This window comes from Macaca nemestrina, chromosome 3 (genome assembly GCF_043159975.1).
Source record: "Macaca nemestrina isolate mMacNem1 chromosome 3, mMacNem.hap1, whole genome shotgun sequence".
In the NCBI taxonomy this organism is placed as follows: Eukaryota; Metazoa; Chordata; class Mammalia; order Primates; family Cercopithecidae; genus Macaca; species Macaca nemestrina.
Window position 1 is genome coordinate 24,441,003 of NC_092127.1, and position 14,993 is coordinate 24,455,995.

At 39.1% G+C, this 14,993-nt stretch overlaps 1 protein-coding gene across 2 annotated transcripts in view; it reads right to left on the bottom strand.

The window, feature by feature from the left end:
- LOC105466726 (kelch like family member 2) overlaps positions 1–14,993 on the bottom strand; it is a 113,661-nt gene that overhangs the window by 71,181 nt on the left and 27,487 nt on the right. For both annotated transcript variants that reach the window (XM_071092857.1, XM_011715836.2), the window contains one exon: positions 10,990–11,111. In XM_071092857.1, the coding sequence (XP_070948958.1) occupies positions 10,990–11,111 (122 nt within the window). The remainder of the gene's footprint in view (positions 1–10,989; positions 11,112–14,993) is intronic.

Consider the following 14,993-nt stretch of genomic DNA (forward strand, 5'->3'; position numbering starts at 1 on the left):
ACTGCACCTGGCCAGAAGAAACTATTTTTAACGTGAGGTTTAAAATGGTCCACATTATTAAATCTCCATAAGGGGATAAATAAGAATTAAAAATACCAGGGCCCCCTGTCCTCTAGTTGAGAATCTCTGCGTCAATGAACCACTGTTGTCTGGTGGAGTTTGGCACATCCTCAAGTGCTTGGGGACAGAAAAACACAACTACCAGAATACAAAAAAATCAGAAATGGGTTATCCAAAGGTCAACTATTCGTCAGAGTTTTCCCAGTACCATGAAAGGTAAGGAGATACTGGATTTCACAGTATGTAATCAATACTCAAATCACTAGAAAGGTATGTTTTGCAGTGGGATGCCAGTTTAATAGGACTTTCCATTATCCCTTTGAAGTAAATTCCCTTTCCTTGTGATTCCCTGCTAACCAAATGATGTTCTGATTACTAATTCTATCACTTGGGTATCTAGATCCTGAGAATGATGTACACTGGATAATGTAAACATAGTCCCTAGAAACACCTGTTACCCCACTGAAAATTAGTTTAAGATCATTATGGTTCATGTATTAGTGTTCTGATTTTGGCTAGTCTGAGCTATTTCCCAAAAGTCTGATCAATTCTGAAGGAGCTAACAATAGTTTCTAGACCTGCAAAGCCAAGAAATAGACTGGACAAGCGATGTCTAACCCCCACTGTGATGTCACCTTCATCGCTCACCATCTCAAGCAGGTCCATCTGAATCTCTGTGCCCTGTTCCAGGACCTGCACCATGAGCCAGCATAGAAAACAAAGCATACTTTCTGGATTACCACTGAGTACCTATGTCTTCCTGACATCCAGGCAGTCAACATCTATTAGTCATCCATCAGGTATTTCCATGCTAGAAATGCAAGCTAAAGAATACAGTCTAGAAAAATAAAACATATACACAAATAACATAAAAATCACCGTATTTATGCATAATCAATAACATATATTCAGTCACATCTCTACTATTTATGAAACTTTTCTCTCTCACACTCCAAGTAACTTACAGCTGAATTTTCCAATTCTTTTGACCACACTACATAGTAAGACTTTTTATCTCACAACCTAGAACTCAAAAGTTTCACAAAACAGACAGACTTGCTAGGATCTGCTATTTTCTTCTGTAGTCTAAAAACTAAGCAGTCTTTAGACTGAAACAGACTTTAGGCTTGAATAGCATTTCCTACTCTTCTCTCTAATTTTTCTCTTAAATGCTAATAACGAACTACTAAGTTTATTTCTTGACCAACTAGTTGATCAGCATCCACACCTGAAAAACAAAAATGCTGCTCCAAGGCCTAGAGATGCAGCTCCCCATTGCTACTTTCTTTCTCCTTTCTCCAAAAACCCCACTCCTTGGAAGCACACATCTGCTCACCTTCCTCACTGGGACTATCTAATGACACCTCAGTCACTCCTACTCATTTACAGATGACTTTTTTTACTTGGCCAACTTCGTCTAATACACTAAGATGGAACAGGTGATTCTAAATCAAAGATTTAGTACGGTACTACAATCACCCCAGAGTGCTGTCGTCACGCTAACTCAAACACACAAGAGTGAGAGAACTTTTTAAAACCTAAATCACCAATCTCTCCACCACAATTTCTGACAATTTTTGATGACATAAACATCCAAATAGAACATCTCAGTTTCCTGAGTTCCAACTACCACTTCCTCCTCCATTCTTTCTCAACTACCCCACTCAGGCAGTCTTGTTCTAGACTTCTTATTCCAGAAAAATTTTTAAAATATGGTGTAGAGCCAATCACCCAGCCAACCTCAGCCTAGATTAGTTGACCCTCAACCAATCTGCAAATCCATAAGAATAAATGATTTTTTTATTAAGCCACTGAGCTTTGGCACACTTTGTTCTGTGGCACTTTTGTGGCAATAGCTAACTAACACATTCGTCGTCTCTATACCTAAGTATAAGTAGTCTAACATGGTTGAAGAAAATCACACAACCATTCTACTTGATATTTATGACTGCAAATCTCAAATGAGCTCCCAATATGGCCTGACAATTCAGCTACACTTCACTAGTAAATTCACCTTCATCCTTTGCAAGACAATGATTTATCAATCTTTAGTTCAAATCTCCAGCATCCCTTTTCCTCATCTTCCTTTTGGCTGATTACTTGCCACAGCCTTCATAATTACATGCAAGCTGATAAAATACCTACCTTTCCACCATCCAAGCCACTAACTTGTATCTGAACACAGTCTGCCTTCTCTCTGGTTAACAAACAGTTTTCCTGCTCCCATCTAAGGTAAACCCCTTCATTTTGTTTTGGATGCCAACCTCTCTCACTTTTGCAATTATACCCTTTGTTTCTTTCTCCCCTTTATCATATCAACTTTCACTTTTCTACTAGGTTATTCTAATTAACATAAAAACATGCTTTAAAATATTACCCATCAAAAAACAAAACGAAACAAACAAACAAACAAAAACACCCTTAAACTCATCATCCCCTTCAGCCGGCACATTCTCTCCCCTTTCACAGCAAAAGGCACTGAAAGAACTGTCGGTACTCTCTGAGTCCACTTATTCTTAGTCCACTCCAAACCAGTTTTCATTCTCACCGTCACCTCTAAATAGCTTTTCCCAAGGTCACTAATGACCAGTGTGACCATATAATTTATCATCCACACTGGAACATTTCTGAGTAAAATAAACACTAATCAGACAAGACACCAGATTAACAGGCATAAAATAGGACTGTCTCAGGCAAACAAATGCAATGACACCTACACTGATATGGCTCAATTCACTTTCTTGACCTATCAGGAACATCGGACAGAGCCAAACACTGTCTCCTTGAAGCACTTTCTTCTCTAGAACTTGCATTCTGTGACACCACACACACCTGCTTTTCCTCCTACGACACCAGTACTCCATCTCCCTCATCTGCTCATCTAATATCTGGAATGCCCCAGATTATGTCTTTGGCTTCCTTTCTCTGTCTACATTACCTCTTAAAGTGACCTCGTTCACTTCAATATGCCACCAATATGCCAAATCTACCTCCCTAACCTGACCCCTTCCCATCACAGAACCAACCTATTCAGCATCTCTACTGGAAAGTCCAACTGGTAAAAGTTAACACAACCAAAATAGAACCATTAATTCCCACCACCCCAAATATATGTCCCCATCCCATGTCTTCACCATCTCAGACAATAGTACTATAATCCACCCAGTTGCTCACGCCAAAAATGCAGGAGCCATTCTTGACCATTCTCCTTCCTCCATCCCGTCATGCAAATCCATTAGTAAATTCCATTGGCCCTACCTCCAAATATCTCCCAAATCTATTGTTCACCATCTCACGCCAACAACCCAGGCCCAAGCCACTAGTCTCTCACTTAGCCTACCCCAACAGGTATCTAAAGGGCCTCCGATTTCTTCTACTGCCCCCACAGTCCATCCTCCACCTAGCAGATGGGAAAGGGGAACAATCTGTCTAAAGCATAAATTCCCTGCCCAAACTACAACTGGAACAAAATCAAACCCCCTTATCATAGGCTACAAACCCAGTTTGTCTGGCCCCATCTACCTTTCTAACCTAATCTCATCTTTCTCCACTCTCTCATCATTTAGTCTGCTCAAATAATAATCGTCCTTTTCTTTCTGGTCCATAAAACGTGCCAAACTTATTCACATCTCAGGTCCTTTGCTCTTTCTGCTTGGAATGTTCTCTGTCTTTACTTTTACATCACTCCCTTCTCTTCATGCAAGTCTCTGCTCAAATGACTCCTCCCCAGGGAATAATGTAAAATTTACCTGTTTCTCTATCTATGGGTATATTATTTGTCTCGTCCCTACCCCGCCTCTACAATGTAAAGCCTTTCAAGACAGGGACCTTATCTGTCCTGCTTGGCATTGTAACACCAATGGTTGGAACAGTGTCTGGCATAGAATAGATACCCCATAAATATTTAATAAACTGTTGATTGAAAGATGGAATTCATCAAGATCAATACTGGCAGTGAAAATAAAGAGGTAAGCTCAACAGCTTAGATATAGGGAAGGTAAAGGGCAAGCCATGTATAAAAAGCAGTAAAGTGGTTCTTCATCCATACCTGATCTGGCCTGATCCAGCTACAGGTCTTAAAAATCTTAGATCTTCAAGTGCAGTTCAATTCGGTCCTAAACTAATCCTGACCAATACCACAAAGCTTATTGGGCACCTAATCAGTGTCTACAGTCTGGCGTTAATCTTGCTGCCCTAAAGGTGATATGCTCCCCTAAGTACCCTAATGCTTGCCAAGCCACAGCATGACTCCTAATGCCCCACATAACAAGCCCCAGATCCTGGGTTTGCTGCCCAGTTTCCTATGGGCATGCAGACCCTCCACAATCTCAAACTTACTTGGTTGTGGTCATTACAATTGCCCAGCCCTTATCAAGTCTCTTGACAAGCCAGAAATATAAGAGCTGTAGGCTTGAGTGTTCACCCAGGGCAGCTCTTCCTGGATAAAGGCACTGCCATCAGCCTAACAGTAGATGCCACCACCACTACCAACACCACAAAACTCCTGCTGCCAGGCTCTCTGCAGCATCTCATTCAGACCTGAATTTGTAACTCAACTCTAAACATTTCAGTTTGGACTGCATGCTACCCTCAGTTTTTTGTTGTTGTTGTTATTTTGAGATGGAATCTCACTCTGCTGCCCAGGCTGGAGTATAGTGGTACGATCTTGGTTTACTGCAACCTCCGCCTCCCGGATTCAAGCGATTCTCCTGCCTTAGCCTCACGAGTAGCTGGGACCACAAGTGTGCACCACCATGCCTGGCTAACTTTTGTAATTTTAGTACAGATGAGGTTTCACCATGTTGGGCAGGCTGGCCTTGAACTCCTGAGCTCAGGTGATCCGCCTCCCTTGGCATCCCTCCAAAAGTGCTGGGATCACAGGAGTGAGCCACTATGCCCAGCATACCTTCAGTTTAAAAACTACTTTTTTGAAAATGTCAAAAAAATAAAATAAAATAAACACAAACACACAAAAAATACTTGTTGAGTGCTTGCTCCATCAGGTCAGTGCTCCTACGCCTAGCCCTATTCATCTCTGGCTCAAGCTCCAATGCCAATCAGAGGTTAAGCAACTTAGGCAAGGTCACATGGCATTTAAACAGCAAAGCCAAGATCCAAACCCAGTCTAAGTATATACTGTATTCATTGTGCTTTGTTCCTTTTTTTTTTTTTTTTTTTTTTTTGGAGCACCAGGACCGGACCGAGTACTTATCAGATATTCCATCTATGACTGTTTAACTGATAGAGTGTCTTATTTTTAAGACAGATTTTTATAACAAATCTCCACCTAATGGGAATTTCATTTCAATGTTTACCCACACAATATAGAAATACACAAAGCAAAAGCACTCTTCACCAAAATCCACTTTACCTACTCACCTGATGAACCAACTCTCTCCATGACCTCAGTAAGTACACTCTACTGTGCTTGCACACATCTGCTCCTCCAGCTGGGATGCATTTTACCAACTCGTACATGTTGGATTTGCTCCCACATCTGTTTATGACACTTGCACTTATTGAAATTACACAATTTAAGTAAATGAATTCAATGAAATGTGAATGTAAAAAGAGCTCTTTCTATGAAAACTAAGTTGGCTGCTTTGGAGTGGCTTGATCAATGTGTTACTGGAAAAAAAATAAATGTTTTCAATCCAATTAGACATGGGAGGAATGAAAGAGAAACTGTATAATTCAAAGAAGATTTTGCATTGAGATTTCTTTTCAAGTGTCTCAGTTCTTGCTGCACTTAAAAAAAAAAAAAAAAAAAAGGCCTGGAAATTATAGTTGGTGCGTGATTATGGTGTGGTTTGTGCAAAAAAGGACCTGCGGCTCTAGAAACAGCTGACCATACTTAGTTTTACAAACAAAGACTGGCATACAATTGTAAATCTACATGTTTGAGGTTAAAATATTTAGGGTACACATGTACTGTTTTGGTGATTTCTCTACTTTGGCAGGCTTTTTATTAAGCCAATTTAAAGCTTTTTCAACTATGTCAACAGGCCTGGTACCACGTAAGCCCCTCCATGTGATGTCCTCCTTTTGGGAACACGCAGAGTAAAACACTATCTATATAGCATACTCCCAGCAGTTCTGGTTTGAAGCAAAACCACCACCACCTGCCCCACACCACCAATAAAATGGACACACTATGCTGAATTTCTACTATACTGAGATTGTGTTAAACAATGAGTCTGTTATTACCAATAATTGATTTTAGATGTCCCTTGAAAAACTCTCATTTAAATTCTGTTTCATTTCTAAAGAGACGTTTCTGTCTCAAATAATTCCAATTCGTCTAACATACGTTTCATGAGCTTTTTAAAACCCATCCATTCAAAATTATCAGATGTTTCTTAAATTCTTCTAGATGATAAAAGTTCTAAAATAGAAAGAATCCGTAGATGAGTACTCATAATATTAATTTAGGAATGAGAGCATTTACTTTCATGGGCACTGTTTATTAACATCATTACCTTTGTTTTTAACACTTACATCAAGTGAAAAACTCTTACCTACTTTTAGGAAGCCAAAACAAATACCCAAAGGCTGAGAAGCCAAACTCATGTGACAAAACTACAAATTTAGCAATGAAGTAAATGCTTTAAGGTTCAAGATCTTTTAGGATTCTCCAAAAATGTTAATTAATACATCTAATGACATAGCATATATCTTGAATAATTTTTGGATCGTGAAAAAAATTTTTTAGTTATAAAGACATTTACATTTTTGAATTTACAAACTCTCTTTGTAAGCAATACTAGTTAATGACGATTTAATAGTTGCTGTGTGACGTTGAGCAAATTATTTAACCTTCTTAAGCCTATTTCTTCAATCACATTGGGGTAACACCTATCTTACATGGAGGCATAAACATCAAATGAGCTACATATAAAATGCTTAGCATATAGCTGGAGATATACCCATGTGAAAATCCTTCATACACACACACACATATACACACACACAGACACACACGCACTTACATATTTATATTTTTTATATATAAAGCCAAGTATTCTTGGCCGGGAGTGGTGGCTCATGCCTATAATCCCAGCACTTGGGGAGGCCAAGGTGGGCAGACTGCTTGAGGTCAGGTGTTCAAGACCAGTCTGGCCAACATGGCGAAACCCCATCTCTACTAAAAATACAAAAATTAGCCGGACGTGGTGGTGCATGTCTGTAGTCCCAGCTACTTGGAAGACTGAGGCGGGAGAATTGCTTGAAACTGGGAAGCGGAGGTTGCAATGAGCCAAGATCACACCACTGCACTACAGCCTGGGCAAAAGAGCAAGACTCTGTCTCAATAAAATAAAAAGATTACAAAATTTAAAAATAAAGCCAAGTATTCTTAACAGTGGAAGGTGGGGCAAGCAGCAAGGTACACGGATTCTCTGAAAGTGTATTGAAAACGTATGCAAAACTTTGTGTAGATAAGCTAATGTGCCCTTTCCTTAGGAAAGGGTTGACAGTTTTTCATCAGATTCTCAAAGGTGTCCATAACCACCAAATGTCCAAGAGCATACTTTTCAATAGCCTTTGGCTGTATTTTCTCTATTCCCCAGATTTATGCAGTTGATAAAGTTTGCTTTGAAACTCTAGACACAAGTTAAATTTTAATTCTCTCAACAACAACCACCACCAAAAAAGTTGAATTACAAGTGTAGTCATAGGTAAAATATTGGTTCTCCTTTTAATTCCCTTTAAAAAAAACTGTAAATTCATTTAGCTCAAATTATCCTCCAATTTTGCCATAAATAAAACCAAATGTCCAAACTTAAAGCCAAAGTTTAAAAACCTGAACAAACAAAAAAACAACAGCAGCAACATACACAAACACACAAAAAGCTAGGAGACCTGGAACGGCCAAGAATTAAAGCCCTATTGCTTGTATAAATCAGAAGGGACTATAATAACAGTAGTCCCTTCTTTGGAGTTAATTTTTTAAATTACTCATTCCCTCATTCTGACTCCAAGTTAACAACTTTCATTTCAAATAGCTATTATATCATTTAAAGTTGGTGTAATAAGAAGATCGTACGGTATCATGGAAGAGACCCTACACTAGTAATCTGGGAAAACAGGGTTATAGCCCTGTTCTGTCGCCAACTGACTGCCAACAGATGGCTGAACCTCAGCGTTCTACGGCACAATGATTCTACATCAAAACATGCAATCCCAAAGATACTTTCTAGCCCAATATTGTACTTTCTTACTAAAACAGAAACTTTACATAAGGGAGGTCACCTGGTAAAAGATTTGAGTCTAGGTCTAGTGAGAAAAATATACCACCACCAAGAACCATTTGAATTACAGAAACTTCTGTTCCCACTGTCAGCACCTTCAGGGCATATAAATTCAGAGCACGGCTTTCAGTTAGGGCCACTTAAAACTTCAGCTTAACGTTAATAACACCAGACACCTCCACCATACTGCTTTTTTCACCATACTGCTTTTTTAAGGTGGACAGCACTTCACAAGAAAGATTTAACAAAACACAGATTGACAAAAAATACATAAAACAGGAAAGAGGAGTCTGGTGTATCTTGATATCGTATAGTCTTATTTTTTTCATTGAAAAACACATGTTATGGAAAAAGCAGCTATTTTTAATCAAATTTATTTCTCAACTGCCTTTTCCAAAACAAGTATTTTTCAATTGAAAATAAAAGAAAGCTTTACAAACCAGGATAGCCCTATGCTGAAGAGCTATCCCTCCCCCTCTTAAAAACAAAATGAAACTATACAAATGTTAAGGATCTAATAAGCCTGCCAAATGTAACTCTTAGAATGTATTCCTGCATATTCTAAAAGCTAAGCAATATATACAAGAGGCAAATTAGCATGGCAAGAGTTTTCTGAAAGGCTGTGATGACTAATATTTCAGGACTGGAACATGACAGTTATTAAAAGAAACATGAGAGGCGTTCTCCTAACTCCTAATAGGCCCATGTCCCCACCACAAGAACTACTACAAACAACATTCAGGGCTGAATTCACACAGTTTTGTCTCTAATGCCTAAATGATTTTTCTCAATTTTCTCCCATGTGGTCCATTGTGAATCAAAGAAATCAGTAATTCATTTGTTGAAGGTCAAATACAAGGGCATAACGAGGCCCATGCGCTGAAGTGAATAAAAGGAATGAACAAAAAGAAACCAAGATAAACTCCTGTTGAAAACAACGCCCCAGAATCTAGCAAATAGTTTAAATGTACCTAAAAGACAAGAATGAGATGACATATTAGTACAGTGATCTCATGACATATACCAAACACTTTCTTCCATGTTAAAAAAAAAAATTCATCTGGCATCTGATGCATACATTTAGAAACATCCCCAGTATTGACCAAGGTTTTTCAAATGCCTTACCTCATAACTGGAACTTCCAAGCAAAGGCTAATGAGGCCATCTGGGAAAGATCACCAGGAGACCTTACTACTGCCAATATTTCACATGGAACAAACGATAGCATGTCTTAAAAAGTGCAAAGATTTCAATCTCCAAATTCGTTTTGTAGCATATTTCAACTAGCTAGCAGGGATAACGATTAAGCCAACAACTTCCTATTTGTGTAGGTAGAATTTAAAGATTATTTCTTAAGAATTTAGCCCTAGTTATTTTTGTTGTCCTTAAAACAAAGTGTCCCTGTTAGAAGGAATATAAATAAACACACATTTTCAGATGGCAATTTGGCATCGCTATCAAAAAATTAATATACGCATGTACTCTTTGATTCACCAATTCCATTTTGAGGAATCCAGCTAATAAAAGTTTGGGGATGCAAATGTAAAACTGTCCACTCATTGCACTGTTTATATAAAGGTGAAAAATCATACATATATATAGCTGATTAACATGAGTTAGACCCATATACATTAATGTGTAAAGACCCCTAAGACACTGTTCAGTTCAAAAAGCAAGTTTCAGAACAAGTATAGTATTTCTTATGTAAAAAATCTGTGTGTACGTGTGTGTGAATAAACACATGGAAAATGGTCTGAAGGGATTCACGGTAGATAACAGAAGCTACCCTCTAGGGAAGAAGAAGTGAATCAATGGATGTGGACTGGGGTAGGTTCAAAGAGAAGGGCAGTTTTCTAAGGAGGGATTTTCACCTTTTACTCCACATCCATCTGTATTATTTAAACATTTATGTAACACACATGAAACATTTGTTCTTTACAGGAAATAAGATGCAATGTCAACTTTTAGCTAAACTCCAGAATCACTTAAAGAGGATGCTCAAATAGTGAAACAAAGAATAGGCTGGGCATATGGAGGTTCACACCTCTAATCCTAACACTTTGGGAGGCTCCAGAGGGTGGATCACTTGGAGTCCAAGAGTTTGAGATCAGCCTGGGGAACATAGTGAGACCTCCCTACAAAAAAATAAGACAACTGGCTGCGCACAGTGGCACATGCCTGTAGTCGCAGCTACTTGGGAGGCTGCGGCAGGAAGACTGCTTCAGTCTAGGAGGTCGAGGCTGCATGATCCATGATCAAGCCACTACACTGCAGCCTGAGAGACAGAGCAAGATCGTGTATCAAAAAAAAAAAAAGGCAGAAATAAAGAATATCGGCAGTCAAACACATTCTTGTAGACTATACCCTTCCAAGGAATAAAGAAAAACTGTGGGCAGCATCGATCAACAGTTATAAAAGAATATGACAGTGTTTTCATGAAAGAACAAGTATCATTCAGGGAACTAAAGGATTTGTATCTTAGATCTTAAGGAATATAAAAGATACTGAACTCAGGAACATTACTAAAAAGATGTAATCATTCCAAATATTTTTTAGAAATACAATTTTCACAATGAATCCTATTATTTTGGTGCAAAATGTATACTGTGTGGGTACGCTTTTTTTTATTAAAAAAACTGTATGCATAAATAGCTAGATGGTGTGAAGTGTTTACTCTTACCTGTACATTTTCTTCTGTAACCTGAATTTCTGCAGTGTAAACGTAATCAATCAGCATCCTCAGGGTCCAGCCATCTACCTCTTTTATTCTAACTCTCTTTGCTCGGCTCTCACTCATCTCACCTAAAACACAAAGGAATAAGAGTGATGTTACAGCAAGACACTGCTGTGGAAGTTCCGATGCCAATATGGATGGATACATCTTCTTGCCACTCACTGTATTCAACGGGCAGCATAATCAGCCACTTTTTGGAAGCCGAAAACACTCCCCTTCCTCTTCCAAAGCTTACCTGAGCAAATCATAATATGTACTTTTGTTACCCACTTGTACCTCAAAATCGTATCACAACAATGAATGTGCCATATGTCCAGCTGCATGAACTATTCTTGTGGCTACAGGATCAGTAGCTGAGGCTGTCCCTGCTTTGGGGCATTTGTTGTCTTTACGGATTTCTAGTCATGACTAGAAGAGTAACGATGTTACTGCCTTTGGCTAATAGCAATGAACGGCTGCTAAAAAGCACCCACCTGGTTAGCATTACTCCTTCAACAAACACACAAATGCCTGCAGGGGCATGCACAGCCTGCACCAGACACAAAAGCTCCACCCTCAGTGAGCGGTCACAACCCTCACTCCAGAGACAAGGAGAAAACAAATTACTTATGATGCTGAGAAAATGCAAGGCATAACAGGGATCACAATAATAACAAAGGGTTAGTCAATAACAAAGCTTGTTACAGAGATCTTCTAGCTCAGATTCAGTTTGTTTGTCATCCGCAGCAACTTCACGCTGAAGTCACTTCCATACCAGCTTTATTACTAAAACCAGGCATCCTTCTACAAAACTGCCTGCAAAAAAACAGTACAAGACTTTCTTCCTAATACCCACCTGTTGAAAAGAAATAGGGAAAGAGAAAAGAGAAGGGATGGTCCCTAAGCCAAGGAGACTTGGGGAGAGCAGGAGGCAAGTTTAAGCATCTAGGTGTGGACAACATAAGTGAACCATGATACTTGGAGACACAAGCAATTGAACGGGGGTGGGGAGGGATTCAATTAAAAATCAAAAGGACAGTCCAAGAATAATGCTGAGGGCCATGGGCAAAAAAGATTTGGCTCTAGAATTCACTAAGTTTTAAAGATAAAAGAAGCATGAGAACGTGCCTTCATCACCTTCACTTTAACCAAGTGTCTCTTATTAAAACAACACTGCCTCAAGATTTCTTGAAAGCTCGCTTCTTTTTCAGATACAATGCACTGTCAGCAACCATAAACTATCAGAAAAGTCTATGGGAAATCATAAATACACAAAATTCCTTTGTAAACACAAACCCTGGGAGGAGAGAAATAACAATCGTCATGTACATTTAACTGTGTGCTTCCCTGGAGATTATCTCTGACAAGATCTCAGAAAGAAGCTGTTCACCTCAGAGCTAAAATATCCCAAAAACTACCCTGCTACTTCCCAGGAAGAAAAGCATCTCTTTGTATGACAAGGGAAGTAGGAGAGTTAATGAGAAAGATGAACCTATACCTACGTAGCAGGATGAAAGGGGACTGAGTTGTATGTCTGGTGCTGCAGCAAATGTTTTTCCCCTGCTTACAGAAAGGGGGAAAAAGGAAGGTCAAGGAATACAGAAAAATAAGTCTTCAGCCACATATAAGGCACCTGCCTCTATCCTATTCTTGCTGGATCCTGTGGATAGTTGGGGTTTGTATAAACTGAAGACTCTTTTGTGCCAAAAGTTAAGATATTCTGGTGATTCCCACCTGGACTTTAGACAAAGCCCATAACTGATTCACCTACAGGGCCCCAATAATACACGAAGCCCTTCAGGGCCTGGGGCCATGTGAGCACAAAGCCAAACAGCCAGTACTCAGTTAAACGGGACTCACCTTAGACAAAACCAAGCAGGACTTTAATTTACATGTATGGCTGAAAAATATTTAGTTCTCCGCCAAACAGTTTTTAATATTACAGTTTTTAAGGTATTGCTATATGATGCATTTTGCTAATTCAAATATTTGTCATTTTAAGACTATTTTTCTCCCCAGAAAACTGTATCTGCTTCCAATAAATTCAATCTCAATTATATACTGTTTGAAAACATTTTAATATTTTTATATTAATTTATAAGAACAGTAAGAAAAACAAAAAACTTGCCCATGACTGCACTGATGGTTTAAAAATTCTAATTACTATGAATCAAAGCACATACTAAAGAGAATTGTAGAAGTTATTTATATCTAATTCCAGTAGTCACATATTACCTTAGTTTTTGCCCTTTGCTGTGTTTTCAGAGGAAATCTTTAAACGGCATGGCTTTGTGAGATTTATGATTGATAATGCATTTTAAAAACTATCCAAAGAGAGTCAGGTGCTGTGGCTCACTCCTGTAATCCCAGCTACTAGGGAGACTGAAGCAGGAGAATCACTTGAGCCCAGGAGTTCAAGACTAGCCTGGGCAACATAGCAAGACTTTGTCGGATTTAAAACAGAAAAAAAGCTAGGCTATCCAATGATACTGTACATAGTTTATCCTTACCATTTGTAACCTCCCATAATCTCTATAGAGATTATAGTTTCTTGTTTATGTTTTGATCACATAACTCTGAAGTTATATCAGAACTCTGAAACCACATTATGCAATCCATACAAACACCTATACTAAAAACCTAAGTGACGGTCATCCTTGACTCTCTCCTCTTCCTTACTCACCAATCCCACAGTTCACCAAAACTTGCAGAATTAACCTTGGATAGATCTCAAATAAATCTTCTCACCTTCTCGCCATTGGGGGGTCCTATAATCTCTTGCTAATACCAATGGAGCCACCTCCTAATTCTTTTCCTGCCTCCAGTACTGACTCCACAAACCTGAGCATGGAGTTCAAAAATCCTTTGGTTTCTCCCAGTCCAAGCACACATGTCCAGCCCCTGATTCATTATCTAGCCTTCTCTCTCTCCCCCTGCCACTTCTAAACCTGAAATACATTAATGAGAAGCTGTTTGTTGTTTTCTACAGACACCAGGCAATGTCTTACCCCTGATGCTCCTGTTGAACACTGTCCTCTCTGTCTCCCCACCCACTCATTTCCCAGGCTAATCTCCACTGGAACCTCTCTAGGTAGCCTTATCTGTTGGTGGCCCAAGGCTGGATTAACGCTCTCACTCTAGGTACAGTTGGGTAACTCATGCAAATCCACTCTGTCATAATCAACTCTTTACCTAGTTCTCCTCCTCTGAATTCTTAAGTTCATGAGAACACCGATGAAGCCTTTCTTATCTCTGTATAACATGTCTGACATCTAGTAGATACCCAATAAATACTGGTTGGATAAATAAATGACTAGATGAATAAAAAGTAAAGCAAGTGCCAATTTAAAATGTAGCATTTTGGTTGGGCGCAGGGACTCACACCTGTAATCCCAGTGCTTTGGGAGGCCGAGGCGGACAGATCACGTGAGGTCAGGTGTCCAACACCCGCCTGGCCAACATGGCGAAACCCTGTCTCTACTAAAAATACAAAAATTAGCCAGGCATGCTGGTACAAGCCTGTAATCCCAGCTAGTTGGGAGGCTGAGGCAGGAGAATTGCATGACCCTGGGATGCGGAGGTTATAGTGAGCTAAGACCACACCACTACACTCCAGCCTGGATGACAGAGCAAGACTCTGTCTTGTCAAACAAATAAATAAGTAAATAAATTAATTAATTGAATAAATACATAAAATATAGCATTTTTACTTAACATAACTAATGGCACTTTAATTAGTCTTAAACATGGATATTCTAGCTATGAAGGATTTCAGTCAACAAACATTTATTGAACATCACTATACATTACAGGGTGAGCCAAGCACTTTCACTAGCAAATACCATATCATCTCTACTTTTTCTTTTTTTGTTTGAAACAGAGTCTCACTCTGTTGCCCAGGATGAAGTTCAATTGTGTAATCACAGCTCACTGCAGCCTTGAACTCATGGCCTCAAATGATTCTTCCGCCT